The following is an 18,725-nucleotide window of genomic DNA, read 5'->3' on the forward strand; positions in this document are numbered from 1 at the left end:
CTACTTAATGCTTTGTACAACATGAAATTCAATCAAGAATATTAATTGTTGGAGTGGTTTAGCCAATGCTCACAAACGATCACCGTATAAATTAAGGCTGATTCAGGAACAGACGGGGTCTTAGAATCACCAGACCGTTGTAACAAATAAGACAGGTTCCCAGAAGTCTCAACAGTAAAGAACCTGGAGACCAGGTGTAACTGAAACAGGTATTAATAATTATAATTTAGTTTTAAAAGTCAGCAATATTAACTAGTGCATTTCTGTAGCCTGAGAAGAAATATGTACCATGCTAAAGATTCTTTTACTATCTTGTAACTCAGTAATGTGTACACACTACAGAAGCTTCTCTACTTCTATAATTTACTTGAAAAATCCAAAAAGCCAAACAAATGCTGTATCTTTCTCAATCTAGCAATTTTTAAAGCAGTCTACTTTCTTTAAGTATAGACACATTTTCTTTCATTATTAGTTAAAAATCTACCTTACCATAATTTATCCTACAAACTGGACCGATACTTATAATTTTATTATACCTTGTTTCTTTTATTTCAGTATAATTTTTGGTTGAATGTTTGGCAAATTGGGCCAGGCATCATGTAACCAGATTTTGTTTTATATAAAAAGACACATTGAAATCAGTCCAGGTACAAACAGATGGAATGAAAACATTAGGTGGTAGCTATAAATATTGATATATCATGTTAGCTTTAGAAATTCTTAATGCCTGAAACTCTACATAACAAATATATCCTACAAAATATATACATTAAATTAAATCAAGGCATAAATACTGAAATAATTTATTTTCAAAGTACTTTAAAATTATTCTTATCATATTATAACTTATATTTAGTTTGTCAGGAAAGCAGTTAGTTTGTCTCAGCATTAGAAACTATTAAGCTTATGCAAATTTTATTTGTTTTGGGTTTGTCAATTAGATTTATATTTTAAAATCCCATCCTCTCTCAAACCTTTGTTCCTTTCCTATTGTTTTCTCTCAGAATTGTAGGTGGCATGAGTGCCTGCTCACAGCCAATACACTGCTTTCCTTCTACAAACAAAACATCTCCTGTTTCTTCCTATAAGAAACAGAAATTAGAAGCTGATTATATTGAATTTCCTATTGGGATTTCTGCCTGGGCTTTCTTAACTATCATCTGATTTCATTTAATTCTTACACACTGGTGTTTAGATAAAGACTCTCCCTGTCTAGGATGACAGAAGTTGGATTTTAAAAGGGGAAAGCATTATTTTTTATATTGATCTAGATCCTACCATAAAACCACAAAGTACTAATTAAATATTACATAATAATTTGATTTAAATAATTGGATATCTAAACCTCTCAAAAAGAGAAGTTTTATTTCTAAGGGAATCAAACAGTTTATAAAAATGAAGCCGATCCTTTAAAACATACCACCATATTGCATTGCTTGACTTGTGCGGTCATTAGGAATTTGGATTCAGACTTCGCACCCTTTAGAAACATTGGCAATGCCTATAAAACCAGAAGGTTCTGATTCAAGGAGGGAAGAATTTCTTTATTCTATGTGGGCAAAATACATATGACCTAAACAATTTTGGTTTATACCCCAAAATACAAAAAAAAAAAAATTATTTTTTGCTGGGGAATGTGAGATAGGAAGTTCAAGTAAGACATGTGCTGAATTTGGAAATTAGAGTAGTTCAGTGAAAGATTGGGAACACAAATCTCACAACCAAATTATTTATTTTGACATGTAGGATGGTCCTTAATTTAGAAAATTATGCTGTACTCTTCCCTCTCACTTTACACGACTCAGCAATTGACTACTGGTGTATAAGACACTGAGATATAAAATTAACTCTGACCTAGCTTCTAGCATCAGCTTTTAAAATCAGTCTTATTATTTCTTCAGAAATTCCTTATCTATGAAATGGAGGCTGGGCTGAACTTATAGTGAACCAGTGCAAAAATGTAAATAAATGAAGAAAAAGACAAGATATTAAACCAAACAAATAGTCCTCCATAGAATTAAAAAACAAAGTGGGTAAAAGTCACATAATATAAATTTATATCAGATTATTAAGAGGCATTGAGTGGTACTTATTTCACATAATAACATTAGTATAGCACTTCCTATAGGGAGAAGGCCAGCACTATTCTAAATGCTATAATTATCTCCGTCTTACAGATGAAGACACCGAGAATTAAGTGACTTGTCTAAAGTAAGTGGATGAATCAGGAATGGAACCCAAGCAGTGTGGCTCTGAAATCTATGCTCCCTACTACCACAGAACATAGCCTTTCTACATATTAGATTTCTAATTTTGTAGGGATGGGAATAATTTTGTCTAATGGACTTTGCCTTTTAGTAACAGAGTAAGTAGTATGGTTATGCTTCCTGTGCTCTTATCCTAGATCTCATTCCTTATAATTTTTTTCCTGAAAATATTAGAATTTAAAATATCTTTTCAAGGGAAAGAAAGAAAAATACCTCATCCAATCTTTCAGAATTACAGGAACCACATAGGAGAGAAGCAGAGTATAAAACAGGAAGGGCTGACAAACATAGCATGCAAAACTTACTCTGAAAAAAGTGCAGACCAACCAGGAACAAATCCAGGATCTCTACTAAACCATAGCAGAGCCATTAGAATGAAGAGGACCAAGGTCACAATTTCTTGATACCTGTGGAAAAATTCCAACGGCATCATTTCTTATTTTCTAAGTCAGGACATTTGTAGAAATTCCTTGGGCTATTGTCAGGAGTGAGCTCAGTAGAACACTAAACACTGTAAGAACTAGATGTGTCAATAATTTGAGAGCATCAGTGCAGTTTGAAAAAGCCCTTACTCCTCTTTGGGGTCTCTCAGCTTCTTTTCATTTTACCTGGCAAATTTTAGTTAGCAGGGTATGTGTTTTATCATGTTGAGTTATAGTCTGTAATCTCCATAGCTTAGCAAATTTGGGGCCCTAATCAAGTGTTATGAATATCTTGCTGCAATTATGTGCTTGTTTGCTTTTCAACAGCTACTTGCAGTATAAACAGCATTTCTCTCTTCTCTCTCTCTCTCTCTCTCTCTGTGTGTGTGTGTGTGTGTGTGTGTGTGTGTCTTACCTTATTGGCCCAAGCTTTTGGTATTCTTGCTTAATCACCTCAGCACAAGCTTTTTGTTGGACTGTTTTGGTTTTGCCACATTTGAACATCTCCTTAAAACTGCAAAGAATAATTAAGCCCGTAAACAAGAAATTCTTTTACTACCACCTCGCTGTAAGGAAGATATTTTTGCAAAACGTCATCATCTTCATGCAATATGAATTTCCCTTCATGCAATATGAATCTACCTGTTAATAACAGATATCTGTGCTTTTCACCTCTATCTCCATCTCCTTTTTTGAATGTCTTCTGTCTTTTCTGTTTTTGCCTGGTTTGCTCACTTTTTCATGTTCTATTTTCATTGCATATTTTCTGTGACGTCCTTTACCAATCTCTTCCTTTTTCCAAGTTATTTTGTACCATTGAAATTTTGCCATGTGCTACTTATCTCTAACTAACATTTTATTATGTACTGGATCTTATATATTTAAAATGTATTTATTGTGTATCTTGGTTGTTAATTGTTCCATGCATATAAGTTTTAGCCCACTAGTTAAATTATTTGAGGGCAGGGAGAGTGACGTGATCATAGATGTTTTCTTTGGTCTGCTATCTCTGAACACTGCTACCTCTGAATATACAAAGTAAATACTTGACCCATCAATCCAATAGTACCTTTGGCAAATGTATGAGACAGTTGGGGTCAGATCCATGAATTTTCACAAAGTATGCTAAACTTGAGTTTTACACTAGTGTGGGGACTGATCATGGTCAGAGACTAAGCCTAGTCTTAGAAGTAAAATAAACTCACCTTAAATACCATTTGACCCAGCATTCCAATTACTTGGTATTTACCCAAAGGAATATAAGTCATTCTGTTATAATAATACATGCATGCATATGTTCACTGCAGCACTATTCACAATAGCAAAGACATGGAATCAACCCAAATGCCTATCAGTGATAGACTGGATAAAGAAAATTGGTACATATACACTATGGAATACTATGCAGCCACAACAAGGAATGAGATCATGTCCTTTGCAGGGACATGCATGGAGCTGGAAGTCATTATCCTCAGTAAACTTACACAGTAACAGAAAACCAAACACCGCATGTTCTCACTCATACGTGGGAGCTGAACAATGAGAACACATGGACCCAGGGAGAAGAATAACACACACTGGGGCCTGTCAGGGGTGTGGAGGGAGGGAGAGCATCAAGATAAATAGGTAATGGATGCGGGGCTTAATATGTAGGTGATGGGTTGATAGGTGCAACAAACCATCATGGCACATGTTTGTCTGTATAACAAACCTGCACATCCTGCACATGTATCACGGAACTTAAGATAAAATTTAAAAAAGAAGTAAAACTCTATTACATTTTTTCTTTAAGTTTCTCTAGTCATATGTCCTAAAAGCACCCACAACATAATCTTCCTGTTTATTTCCAATAGTAACTGCCACTTTTTATCGTTTTCAGCAGCTTGTTTTAGTGATCTCTTTCCTTACTAATTTTCTGTCCTGAAGACCAGTGTCTTCAAAACGGAACAGTTTTTGTGAAATACTGTTCTAGATGTAGATTTTTTAAAAAATTCTTCCAGAGGAAGAACGAAATGAGAAAATGGCTAGATTCTTATGGATTATCTCTTGGAATGTTTGTGAGTAGCTCAGTTAGTTTACATTTTGTGTGAGTATAGACAGAAAGGACATTTTCTTCTGTAAAATAGCTGGGGCAAGCCTATACATTCATAATCACCCTCGTGCATACACCTCAATGCCTGAATGTGAGTGAATGGACAGTGCAACATTTATGATCAATTAGGAAATAATTGCTTTTTTGCAATCTCAGTTAAATTACTGACTAGTGTCAGTCTCAAACTTTTACCCCTTGTCATGAGTCATAACATAAATACTACTATTGTAAGAAACTAATCTATGGGCCACCTAGGGAGCAATCTGTAGAAGAGAAAATCATAGTTAAAGAAAGAGATGAGTCTCCTTAGAAACAATTTTCCACCTAGTACCTTGCATATGTAGTTTATCATTTTGGTTGCAGACAATAAATAGTTAAGTCGAAAGCCAAATTGGCTTTGCTACAAATGAAGGTTAATGCCTTCACAAAGGAACTGACAAAGCCTATGACAATGCATCAAACTCTCCATTTACATAAGTTCAATGGCACTGACAGATGAGCTCCTCTTCTCAGGTATGTTGGGGTCATTTATAATGGGTGAGTTAACTGTGTTAATAGCCAACACACAAATCAGAATGTATGCTAGTCTGCCAGGGGAGTGGCTGATAATTTCCATCTGTCAATCTAAAATCTCTGGAGGTAAACACCTTGGCAGACGGAAACGGACACTGAAAAATTAGCTGGAGCATGAAGCTGTGCAGTGTCTAACAGATAGTGGACACCAAGGGGACTGTTTAAACATATCACTGATCATGATTTCCGGACTTTACCTAGTGTATGCATTTCATGGGATTTTGTTTTTCCTCATTGAGAGCACATTTCAATATATTTGCCTTTTATGTTCTTAATTTCTCCTTTTTAAGTGGTGTGCCATTTTAAAATAATGACAATGGTTGCATATATATTTTATAAAGTCATTAAATGTAGCAATGAAGAACCTGAGACTCTTTTGACTTGGGATTGCCATCTCCTGTATCCTGCATTGCTACCTGCACAATTGAATAGTCCCCAAAGGCTTGGATTTCCTGAAAGGGGCACTTAGTATGCAGCTGGCCTCTCCCCATTGATGCCCACCTGCTGAAGTCAGTGACATTCTACACATTTGCTTCAGCAGGAGGACTGCCACATGCTGCTCCCACAATCTGGATAGAATTATTTTTTAAATCATCAGTACCATCTTCTCACTACTAATAAAACCATGGCAATTCTGGAGAAAAAGCAGAAAGAGGAATCAAGAGGGGAGAATGTCAGTCCTCATATAACTAGGAATGGAAACCATGGCCACAGGCATGGAACCTCATCTGATTTCAGCATTTTTCTTTTCTTTTCTTTTCTTTCTTTCTTTTTTTTTTTTTTTTTTTTTTTTTCACTTTTGTTCTTGTCACATAGGCTGGAGTGCAATGGTACAATCTTGGCTCACCGCAACCTCCGCCTCCCAGGTTCAAGCGATTCTCCTGCCTCAGCCTCCTGAGTAGCTGGGATTACAGGCCTGCCACCATGCCCAGCTAATTTTTGTATTTTTGGTAGAGAAGGGGTTTCACTATGTTGGCCAGGCTGGTCTCGAACTGCTGACCTCAGGAGATACACCCTACCAGCCTCCCAAAGCATTTCGCTTTTCAAAGGAAATATGCATAGTTGGCTTCAGTATCTCTGGTTTGATGAATAACATGCTGTTTTATTCATAGGTCCTTGAAATTATTTAAATAAAACCCCACAAAAATAAATTTGAGTTGTTTTGTTTTTCAGGAAAAAAAAATACTCAAGATTTGATATACAGCGACTTCAACTTTCTTTTAGGAGTATTGTTAAATGAGTAGAAATTACGGGCTGCATTTTAGATTTTGCTCTGGAGCCCTTCATAATTTTAAATGCTGGTTGCCATCTAAGTCATGTAACTCATTGGTACTTACGAACTACCAGCTTTGATCCCAGCCAAGATAATATTTTGAAGTTGTCTTTGAATGCGTATATTTGACATTTTAGTGACATCAGTCGGTCTCCATTGGTCAACATTTTTTTTTTTTTTTACTTTGACATCTATGTGTTCAATTTAGGCCCAGATGTATTAGAATTATAGCCTTGGAAGGGATCTAACTGATTTTCTGGGTAAATTCTATCATCTTACAATTGAAGACACTGAGACTGAGAATGGGTCTGGACTTGTAATGATCCCTTATCTGACCTCTGAGAAGCCACAATTTTATTCCTGGTCTAGTAATTCCTAAAGCAATATTCTTTCCACGGAGAACATCCTCAGATCTTTATTGTACTTGGTATATTGAAAAGGATGTCAATTTTGGTGCTAGCATGATGCAGGAAGCCCTATTTGTTACAGTGTAAGTAGCTTAATAACCCAAGGAAATCCCCACATTAAACTAAGTGGAGGTGCAAGCCTTAAAATTCCTCTTTAACAAGCTGGACATCAGATTGAGTTATTTATGCCCTTCAATATCTTATCATCTTAGGACTCAAAGGGCACCTAGATGATTTGTTTTCTAATCTTTATTTATTTATGTGTTTATTTATTTATTTAAGACAGAGTCTCGCTCTGTCACCCAGGCTGGAATGCAGTGGCACGATCTCCACTCACTACAACCTCTGTCACCCAGGTTCAAGCGATTCTCCTGCCTCAGCCTCCTGAGTAGCTGGGACTACAGGTGCCTGCCACCACACCTGGCTATTTTTTGTATTTTTTTAGTAGAGATGGGATTTCACCATGTTGACCAGAATGGTTTGGATATCCTGACAATGTGATCCAACCGCCTTGGACTCCCAAAGTGCTGGGATTACAGGCATGAGCCACCATGCCTGGCCTTAATCTTTATTTTTATTTATTTTGTTTTTTGAGACAATTCTCTGTCGCCAAGGCTGTAGGGCAGTGGTGTGATCTCAACTCACTGCAACCTCCACCCGGCAAGCAATCCTTCCACCTAGCCTCTTGAGTAGCTGGGACAAGAGGCGCACACCACCATGCCTGGATGGTCCTTTTAGGGGGGAGGTTTTTGTTGTTGTTGTTGTTGTTTTTTGGGGGTTTTTGTTTGTTTGTTTTGGGTAGAGACAAGGTTTTGCTATGTTGTCCAGGCTGGTCTTGAACTCAGAGAGGATTGCACAAGCAATCCTCCCACCTTGGCCTTTCAAAGTGCTGGGAATATAGGCATGAGTCACTGCATCTGGCCCCTTTCTAATCTTTAATTAACTCTTCCACAGTCAGTATTATTTAAATGAGATTCAAGCTTATCCTTAAAATATGTATTTGTGTGTATTAATTTTGTAGCCTGCATGGCATAGGGGAAAGAGCATCGGATAAGAAGCTAAGAACTAGGAACCTAGACACCTTTTTTTAGCCTATTACCATGAAATATTTACTTACTTGAATCCTAGGAAAAGCCACTGAAGCCAGATCCAGGATAAGAGTAGAATGATAAGAGCAGCCGGGAAGGAAAATGTAAACCATGATCCAAAGTTGAGGCAACGACAGTCAGGATAGCGTCTGTGTGAAAACATGGAGACATATTCAAGGAAGGAGAGACAGGTGGAATCATTTCAGATTGTAACAGGAAAGCAGCAGTCCACCTCTTTCCTGTGTTGCTGTCCAAGAAGGAAGTCCTGGAATATACTCATCATTAAGTAGAGTACTTTTACCCCTTATCTCCTGTCTTGATTCTGTAACTGCATAATTATCGCTGCATCCCATAAAAGCAAGAGTCGATATGTTTTGATTTTTGTTCTCTATATTTAATCTTTAAGGACGTGCTTGTGGAAAAAACCCAGCGCAGTGCTTGGTACTCATTAAATGCACAAGAAATAGGTGTTCATGAGGTGTGTGCGTTTTGTTGTCACTACTCAAATCATCAGTATATGAACAAGGAAAGACACATAAGCAGAACTGGGAACGGGTGAAAATTAATGGGACTGAATGTCTGTTCCCATTTCACCTTGGTGACTAGAATTCTTGGCCCTGTGAAAGAACTCTGATCCAGCCCAAGTCATCTCCCAAGGCTGTTTTCCCCTCTGTTTCTTCTACCTCAAAGCACAGCAACCATCGAACCAGGTATATGGTAGCTCTTTCTTCCTAGAACCAGGTGGTGCTTTGGGGCACAGTCAAATGGAATAACTCTGAGCCAGATAAAAATAATTAAAAGTTCTGAAGAAATCAACAACTTTTCTTTTTATCTTACCTAGTTATTTTTCAACTTTTAAACTCACATAATAACAGCAACAACAAAAGGTCAGACACTAGCACAGTTTCTTTGGTAACCTCACATTCATTGTTCTAAAATGTCTCATACCAAATAAATTCTTATATAGTCATCTATTTTATAACTACGGAGAAACAATAGGAAATTTGAGAAATAGTTGTCTTTACTTTTTTTCTAAAAGCAGTAACACAGAGATAAATTTGAAAATCTGAAAAACAAAGATATACAGAAGTAATGAAAACATTGTTAGCATATTTTAATATTCTTGAAGTCATAAAATATGTAGAACTTTATAGAAATATAGATTTGCATTTTTTCTATTTGAATCATACTTTGTCTTTTATCATTTAAAAATCATGTAAGTAATAAAATATTTCATGTTATATCTATGTAGCAAATTTATTCACTTTAGAATGTTTCTTTTTCTACTTTAAGATGGTTCTTAATAATATGGGTCCTCAAAACTCTAGATTTCTAAGGTTTTCAATAATTTTCTTTGAGCTTATGAAAAGTTACTAATCTCCCTAGGCCCTACAATTATCTTTAGCAACTTGAGGATAATTTTTATCTACCTTGAAGAGATCCAAATATTAGCTTACATATTTATGCAATTAGAAAGTGACAAATGATAATTAAAGATGTTAGAAAATTGGCAGTGTGGTGAATGGAAAAATGCTTTATCACATCCATGAGGCTCTACTGAAAACTGTTCGTTTTTGAAAAATGTTTGTTGTCTCCAATTGGAAAATAAAGTAACGGGGGAAAAGCTGATTTCCCATTAACATTAGACTTGGATTACGGGATGACCTATGTTATTCTGTATACAACCTAACGACACTCAGGAATGCTGCTTGGATTAGGTTTAGACCCATGTCCTCAAGCCTAATTTCACTTTTCACCATCTGTGGCTGATATCTTGAAATCAGTATGCAGAGTTCTCTCTACCCACTGGAGAGAATCCTGCAAAATGTATTTGACTGAAGACGGGCTTTTCAGAATTTTTGCCTGAAGGAATAGTTTCTTTAGAAAAATGAAAGCCTGAAAAAGTTAAACTTTGTTGTTTTGTTTAGTTTAATAGTATCGAAGTATATAAACAACCACATGGGACTATGCCTCTTTAATCATAACCTTTACCCTTATACCTAGAGTGAATATTTTGAGCGAATAAAGAAATGTATGGCATACTCTAAGGATTTTCTTTTGCTGTGATGTTCCTTTTCCCACTCTTTCTCATATCCTACAAGTGAAGAGACTTCAAACATGCGTCTAAAGCAAATACAGATTTCTTCTGTCATGAACTATGCTAAGAGATTTAATTCTGATGAAATCCTTTTCTTTTACCTAACACTGGTGTCTACCAAGTGCCAGGTGCTTTCCAAGCTACTGAGGACATAGTGGTGAATGAGATTGACCTGGTGCAGGCTCTCATGAAGTTTATGTTCAAGTAGGGAACACAGGCAATAAACATGTAAACATATAACAAAATAGGAAATAAAACAGAATGATGTAATAAAACGTGATTAGGGGAAGGGGGAAATTTTACATAATGTCGTCAGAGAAGGTAACGTTTTAGATGAAACCTAAATAGCAAGAAGGAGCCAGTCATGTGAATAACTAGGAAACAGCATTCCAGACAGAGGAAATAGCAATTACAAAGTCCTTGAGTTAGGAATGAGTTTGTCACACTTGTGGAGAGACAGGAGACCACTGTGGCTGTGGGTAGTGAGTTAAGGTGAGTGTGACATGAAAGAAGTAGTCAATAGGGATCAGATCATATATAACCTTGTAGCCAGTCTGAAAGAATTTGGATTTTATTACAAATGCAATAAGGACTAATTGGAACATAGTAAGTTAGTAACGTGACATGATCTACTTAGTAATTGACCTAAAACAGATTGGCTCCTGGATGCATTCTCAGGATTGAAGGCAACAAGAGTGGAAACAGCGTGTGATGTTCAGGATGTGGTAGGCAGAGTTCCAAAATATGACCCAAATTCCTGCCGCCTAGTGTGCATGCCTTGTACAATCTCCTCTTCTGTGTGGGTAAAATCTGGGAATATGATGAGATATCACTCCTGTGATTAGGTTGCTTAGTGAAAAGAGTGAAGGGATTTTCCTTAGGTAATTAGAGTCCCTATCAATTGATAGAGTTAATCAAAAGCACGAACTACCCTGGGTAGGCCTAACTTAATCAGGTGAGCCCTTAAAAGAGAGTTTCCTGCTGGCCTGAAGAAGCAAACGTCCTGTTGTCAGAGGACGGGGTCCTGTAGCAAGGGCCTGAGGGCAGCCTTTAGAAGCTGAGAGTGACCCCATGCCAACAACCAGCAAGAAAATGGACACCTCAGTAATTAAACTGCAAGGAACCAAATTCTCCTGACAACCTCAATGAGCTTGGAGGAATACCTTGAGCCTCTATCTACGTTACAGGTCCAGTTGCCACCCTGCTGTCAGCCTGGTAAGATCCTGAGCAAGAGCCCAGCTAACCTTTGCCTGGAGTCTTTTTTAAAAAAATTCTTAAAATTTTTAATTTTTGTGGGTACATAGTTGGTGTATATATGTATGGGGTACCTGAGATATTTTGATAAAGGCATTCAATTTGTAATAATCATACCATGGAAATGGGATTATCCATCCCCTCAAGCATTTATCCTTTATGTTACAAACAATCCACTTATACTCTTTTAGTTATTTTTAAATATACAATTAAATTATTAACTATAGTCACCCTGTTGTCCTATCAAATACTAAGTGTTGTTCATTCTTTCTGTTAATTTTGTACCCATTAACCATCTCCACCTTCCAGCCCACACCCTATTATCCTTCCGAGTCTTGGGTCACCATTCTTCTACTGTCTATCACCATTAGTTCATTTGTTTTGATTTTAGATCCCACAGATAAGTGAGAACATATAATGTCTTTCTGTGCCTGGTTTATTTCACTTAACATACTGACTTCCAGTTCCATTTATGTTGTTGCAAATGACAGGATCTCATTCTTTTTTTATGGCTAAACAGTATTCCATTGTGTATGTGTACCACATCTTCTTTATCCATCTGTTGATGGGCACTTAGGTTGCATCCAAATCGTGGCTATTATTAATACACACAGTATTGCAACAAACATGGGAGTGCAGATATACCTTCCAAATACTGATTTTCTCTCTTTTAGGTATATACCCTGCAGTGGGATTGCTGAATCACATGGTGGATTTATTTTAGTTCTTGAGGAACTTCTGAACTGTTCTCCATACTGGTTGTACTAATAATTTACATTCCTACCAACAGTGTATGAGGGTTCTCTTTTCTCTACATCCCCACCAGCATTTGTTATTGCCTGTCTTTTGGATAAAAGCCATTTTATCTGGGGTAAGATGATATCTCATTGTAGTTTTGATTTACATTTCTCTGATGATCAACAATTTTGAATGCCTTTTCATATGCCTGTTTGCCATTTGTATGTCTTCTTTTGAGAAATATTCAAATATTTTGCCCATTTTTAATTGTATTATTAGATTTTTTCATATGGAGTTGTTTGAGCTCCTTATATATTCTGGTTATTAATAATTTGTTAGATGGAAAACTTGCAAATATTTTTTCTCATTCCGTGGATTATCTATTCATGTTGTTGATTGTTTCCTTTGCTGTGCAGAAGCTTATTAACTCGATGGGATGCTATTTGTCCATTTTTGCTTTGGTTGCCTGGACTTGTGGGGTATTAGTCAAGAAATTTTTGCCCAGACCCATGTAGTAGAGAGTTTAATCAATGTTTTCTTGTAGTAGTTTCATAGTTTGAGGTCTTAGGCTTAAGTATTTAATTTATTTTGATTTCATTTTTGTTTATGGCAAGAAATAAGGGTCTAGTTTTATTCTTCTGCATATGGATATCCAGAGTTCCCAGCACCATTTATGGATAAGACTGCTTTTTCCCCAGTATATGTTCTTGGCACCTTTATAAAAAATGAGTTCACTGAAGATGTATGGATTTGTTTCTGGGTTCTCTATTCTGTTCCATTGGTCTATGTGTCTGTTTTTATACAAGTACTATGCTGTCTTGATTACTATAGCTCTGCAGTATAATTAGAAGTCACGTAATGTGATTCTTACAGTTTTGATCTTTTTGCTAGAGATAGCTTTGGCTATTCTGGTTCTTTTGTAGTTCCATATACATTTTAGATTATTTTTCTATTTCCGTGTAGAATGTCATTGACATTTTCATAGGGATTGCCTTGAATCTGTAGATTGCTTTGGGTAGTATGAACCTTTTAATTCTTATCCATGAACATGGAATATCTTCCCATTTTTTTGGTGTCCTATTCAATTTCTTTCATCCCTGTTTCATAGTTTTTATTACAGAGATCTATCACTTCTTTCATTAATTCTTAGGTACTTAGTTTTATTTGGGGCTCTCATAAGTGGAATTACTTTTTAAAATTTCTTTTTCTGATTATTCACTGTTGGCATATACAAATGCTACTGATTTTTTTTTTTTTTTTTTGAGACGGAGTCTTGCTCTGTCCCCCAGGCTGGAGCGCAGTGGCCGGATCTCAGCTCACTGCAAGCTCCGCCTCCCGGGTTCAGGCCATTCTCCTGCCTCAGCCTCCCGAGTAGCTGGGACTACAGGCGCCCGCCGCCTCACCCGGCTAGTTTTTTGTATTTTTTAGTAGAGACGGGGTTTCACCGTTTTAGCCAGGATGGTCTCAATCTCCTGACCTCGTGATCCGCTACTGATTTTTGTTTGTTGATTTTATATCCTGCAACTTTACTGAATTTATCAGTTCTAATAGTTTTTTGGTGGAGTCTTTAATTTTTTTCCAAATATAAGATCATATCATCTGCAAACAAAGATACTTTGACTTTTTCCTTTCCAATTTGGGTTCCTTTTTAACTTTCTCTTCTCTGATTGCTCTAGCTAGAACTTCCAATACTATGTTGAATAACAGTGTTGAAAGTGGGCATCCTTTTCATGCTGCAGATCTTGGGGAAAACCTTTCGGTTTTTTACCCATTCAGTATAATACTAGCTGTGGGTCTGTCATCTGTCATATACAGCTTCTTCTTCTTCTTCTTTTTTTTTTCTAATGTTATGGTATTTTCTTTCTTTACAAATTTTTCCAGGGTTTTATTGTGAAGGGATGTTGAATTTTATGAAATGCCTTTTCAGCATAAATTAAAATGATTATATAGTTTTTATCCTTCATTTTGTTGTTATGACGTATTATTACATTGATTTATTTGCATATGTTGACACATCTTTGCATCCCAGGGATAAATGCCATTTGGTCATGATGAATGATCTTTTTAATGTATTTGTTGAATTCGGTTTGTTAGTATTTTATTGAGGATTTTTGCAACAATATTCATAAGGTATATTTCTCTGTAGTATCCTTTTATATGTGTCTTTGTCTGGTTTTGGTACCAAGGTAATACTGGACTCATAGCATTTGAAATTATTCCCTCCTGTATTTTTGGAATAGTTTGAGTAGGATTGATATTATTTCTTCTTTAAATATTTGGAAGAATTCAGCAGTGAAGTCATTGGGTCCCAGGCTTTTCTTTACTGGAAGAATTTTATTATGGCTTCAATCTCATTACTTGCTATTAGTTTGTTCAGGTTTCAGATTTCCTCATGGTTCAATCTTGATAGATTGTACATGTCTAGGAATTTGTCCATTTCTTCTAGGTTTTCTAATTTATTGGCATAGAGCTGCTCATAGTTGCTATTGATGATCCTTTGAATTTCTGCAGTATCAGCTACAATTACTTCTTTTTCATCTCTGATTTTACATATTTGGATCTTTTCTCTTGCTTTCTTAGTCTGGCTAAAGATTTGCCAATTTTGTTTAACTTTTTTTTTAAAAAACAACTCTTTGTTTTCGTTGATTTTTGGTATTGTTTTCTTTATTTCAATTTAACTTAATTCTACTCTGATCTTTTCTTCTACTAACTTTGGGTTTGGTTTGCTCTTGCTTTTCTCGTTCTTTAAGATGCATCATTAGGTTATTTGAACTTTTTCTTTTTTTTTCTTTAATGTAGGCACTTAGAGCCATAAACTTCCCTCTTGGTACTGCTTTTTGCTGTATTCCATATATTTTGATATATTGTGTTTCCATTAACATTTGTTTCAAAAAAATTTTCAATTTCCTGCTGAATTTCTCTATTGACCCACTGGTCATTCAGGAGCATATTGTTTAATTTCCACATGCTTTTATAGTTTCCAAAATTCCTCTTGTATTTGATTATTAGTTTTACTCTATTGTGGTTAGAGAAGATGTTTGATATTATTTAAATTTTTTGAATGTTTTAAGACTTCTTTTGTGACCTAACATATGGTCTATCCTTCAGAATGGTCCATGTGCTGTGGAAAAGAATGTGTATACTGCAGCCATTTGATGAAATGTTCTGTAAATATCTGTTAGATCCTTTTGGCCTATAGTGCAGATTAAGTCCAATGTTTCTTTGTTGACTTTCTGTTTGTAAGGTCCATCTAATGCTGAAGGTGGGGTGTTGAAGTCTTTAGCTATTATCTCTCTCTCTCTATCTCTCTCTCTCTTTAGCTCTAATAATATCTGCTTTATATATGTGGGAGCTCTCATGTTGGTTGCATACATATTTACAACTATTATATCCTCTTGCTGGATTGACCCCTTTATCACTATATAGTGACTCTTCTTATACTTTTTGTCATGAAATCTATTTTGCCTGATATAGGTATAGTGACTCCTGCTCTTTTTTGGTTTCCATTGGCATGGAATATCTTTTTCTATCTCTTTATTTTCAGTCAACTCGTGTCTTTATTGGGTAAGTGTGTTTCTTGTAGGCAACTGTCCAATAGATCTTGTTTTTTATCCATGTAACCACTCTATGTCTTTGGATTGGAGAGTTTAATCCATTTATATTCAATGTTACTACTGATTAGTAAGGACTTACTCTTGCCATTTTGTTATTTGTTTTCTAGTTGTCTTGTGGTCTTTTCTTTTATCTCTACTTCATTCACTAAAAGGAAGCTTTTAGTCAAGGTGAGTTTCTCTAGTGATATGGTTTAGTTTCTTGATTTTTATTTTGTACATATACAGTGAGGCTTGATGTTCTAATGTACTATGGCTCAGCTAGCACTCAAACCACAAGACATAGTCCTTCCCGCTCTCCCTCCCCTTTCTGAAGGCAGTGAAAGCTCACCCTGTGTCCACTGCCACCACAGATCCATGGGGAGCATTGCCAAGCTACCACTGATGTTCCTTTAAGGTCCAAGGGCTCTTCAGTCAGCTTGTGTGGATACTGCCTGGCCTGGGACTCACCTTTCAGGACAGTGGGCTCCCCCTCCTTCCCAGGACAGGTCCATAAATGCCATCCAAGAACCAAGTCAAGGAATCAGAGACCTTAAGAACCTGCTTGGTGCTCCACCCCTGTGGCCAAGCCGGTACCTAAAGTGCAAGTCAAAGTCCCCTTTACTTTTCCCTCTGCTTTGTCAAGCAGCAGGAGTCTCACCCCATAGCCCTCACAGGTAAGAATGCACTGATTCTCACCTGAAGCCAGCATCTCTTAGAGTCTCACCCAAAGCCCTTGATGTAGTATGTGAGTCTTGCTGCTGGTTTTTCAGGGGCCAAGAGCTTTTCTTTTCTTTTCTTTTTTTTTTTTTAGATAAAGTCTCACTCTGTTGCCCAAGCTGGAGTGCAGTGGCATGATCTTGGCTCACCACAACCTCTGCCTCCCAAGTTCAAGTGATTCTCCTGCATCAGCCTCCCGAGTAGCTGGGACTACAGACCTGTGCCACCATGACCAACTAATTTTTGTATTTTTAGTAGAGATGGGGTTTCACTATGTTAGCCAGCCTGGTCTTGAGCTCCTGACCCCGTGATCTGCCCACCTCAGCCTCCCAAAGTGCTGGGATCACAGGCGTGAACTACCACGCCTGGCTGACGAACAGCTCTTTAGTTAACAGGTGATGCATCCTCCCAGGACTGAGTCTTCCTTCAGGATAACAGATTTCATTCTGGCCCAGGGTGTCTAGAAATGTTGTCCCAAAACTAGGGCCTGGAAAGGGGGCCAGTACCCTAACTTGCTGTGACTGAGCTGGTATACAAGATGCAAGACAAAGTCCTCTCCACTCTTCCCTCTCCTCTCTTCTCCTCTCCTCGAGCAGTAGGAAAGAGTCTTTTTCTTGGAGCTGCAATCTGTGCAACCGGGAATTAGTGAAGAGATGATGTCAGGACTCCCTTAGCTGCCCTGTCTGGTGTCCCAGTAGACTACATTCCCCCAACACAAGTCCTTTGCCTCTAGGCCCAGTTCAGCACTAGGAGATGCCTAGGAGTTGTAGTTTTTGTGACCTAGACTTCCTGTCATGTTTATTTTTGGACCCAGAACACTTTAGCCTGCAGTGGTGAGGGTTGTGGGAAGTCAAGTTCCAACTGCTGGGATGGGCACTCCTTCTCTGGCTAGGGCTGGTTTAAATGCTCTCTCAGTGTGTGGGCATCTGCTGAGTTTGGTCCAGTTTTTCTTTCTGCTATGACAGGGCGGCACTGATTTCAATGCCTCACAATTGCTTTCCCCCACCCCTCCCCATAGCACAAGAATGTTCTCTGCAACATGCTGCCACTGCCAGGGAATGAGGGAGGGGCAGCATCTGTGATTTTAGACTGTTTTCTCTACCTCTTCAGTGCCTCTTTCAATGATATGAAATTAAAAAGAGCTACTGTGAGTGCTCACCTGATTTTTGGTCCTTATGAAGGAGCTTTTCTATGTGTAGATAGATGTTAAATTGGTGTCCTTGCATGGGGTACTATCCACGGAGCCTTCTATTCCACCATCTTGCTCTGCCCCTTTCTGCCTGAACTGTTGACTCACAAAAATAATGAGATAATAAATGTGTGCTGTTTTAAGCCACTAAGTTGATTGCCATTTGTAAGGTAGCAGTAGAAGAGGAATACACAGGGAAACCTATTAAAAGACAAAGAAAGTTCCTCTGAAGTAGGGTAGAGTGGAGTAGATTTTAGTTTACATGTGAAGATAAACAGAAGGCAATAGATTTTATATATACTTGGAATAAAACATAGGAAATAGAGAAAAGATGTCATTATGTTGAAATGGTGAAGTCTGAGGGGAGGTCGGGTTGGCAGGAGGGCAGGGGAGAGGTGGCAGATCATGCATGCTGGAGGTGGCAGATCAAGCATGCTGTTTTGGGATGTGATGACTTGATATGTCCCTCAGTTTTCAAAGTGGTCATGTTGGAATGCAGCTGGATAAATAAGTCTGAAATTCAGAGCAGAGGACAGGGATAGAGATATAAAATTGGTAGTTATCAGCACATAGGTGGTGTTACAAACAGAAATGAGTCTGATAATCTGAGGACTAATGGAGATTTAGAAGTGAAGTGCTTCTCTTGGGGCACTGTTAGTTTTAGAAGTTAGGTAGAAAGTAGGAATGAGCAGATGAGCTAAGCACTTTTAATTTTATCAAAAATCCTGTGAAGAAAGCATTAAATTTTTATTTTACACAGGAAGAAACTGAGTCTTAGGGGGCTAAGTGGATTGCCCAAAGTCAGATTGTGTAATCAAACTGTATTTTTAACCCAGGAGGAGTTTAAAACACAACCTCTGTCCATTAAACCACCATATCCTCAATTTCAGCCCCCAGGTAAAAAGAGAAAATACCATATATATTACAAAACATTCACAGGCTGGAGTACAGCCTTCATGTTTTCGTGGCATTTTAAAACAACTGTAGAAATGATGCCCCATAACACGGAGATGT

At 37.3% G+C, this 18,725-nt stretch overlaps 1 protein-coding gene across 4 annotated transcripts in view; it reads right to left on the bottom strand.

The window, feature by feature from the left end:
- SLC13A1 (solute carrier family 13 member 1) overlaps positions 1-18,725 on the bottom strand; it is a 93,807-nt gene that overhangs the window by 14,312 nt on the left and 60,770 nt on the right. For all 4 annotated transcript variants that reach the window (XM_065542518.2, XM_065542519.2, XM_005550635.5 and 1 more), the window contains 3 exons: positions 8,152-8,271; positions 3,105-3,203; positions 2,573-2,674 (listed from right to left, as the gene is read on the bottom strand). In XM_065542518.2, the coding sequence (XP_065398590.1) occupies positions 2,573-2,674; positions 3,105-3,203; positions 8,152-8,271 (321 nt within the window). The remainder of the gene's footprint in view (positions 1-2,572; positions 2,675-3,104; positions 3,204-8,151; positions 8,272-18,725) is intronic.

Source organism: Macaca fascicularis, chromosome 3, assembly GCF_037993035.2.
Source record: "Macaca fascicularis isolate 582-1 chromosome 3, T2T-MFA8v1.1".
Lineage (NCBI taxonomy): Eukaryota > Metazoa > Chordata > Mammalia > Primates > Cercopithecidae > Macaca > Macaca fascicularis.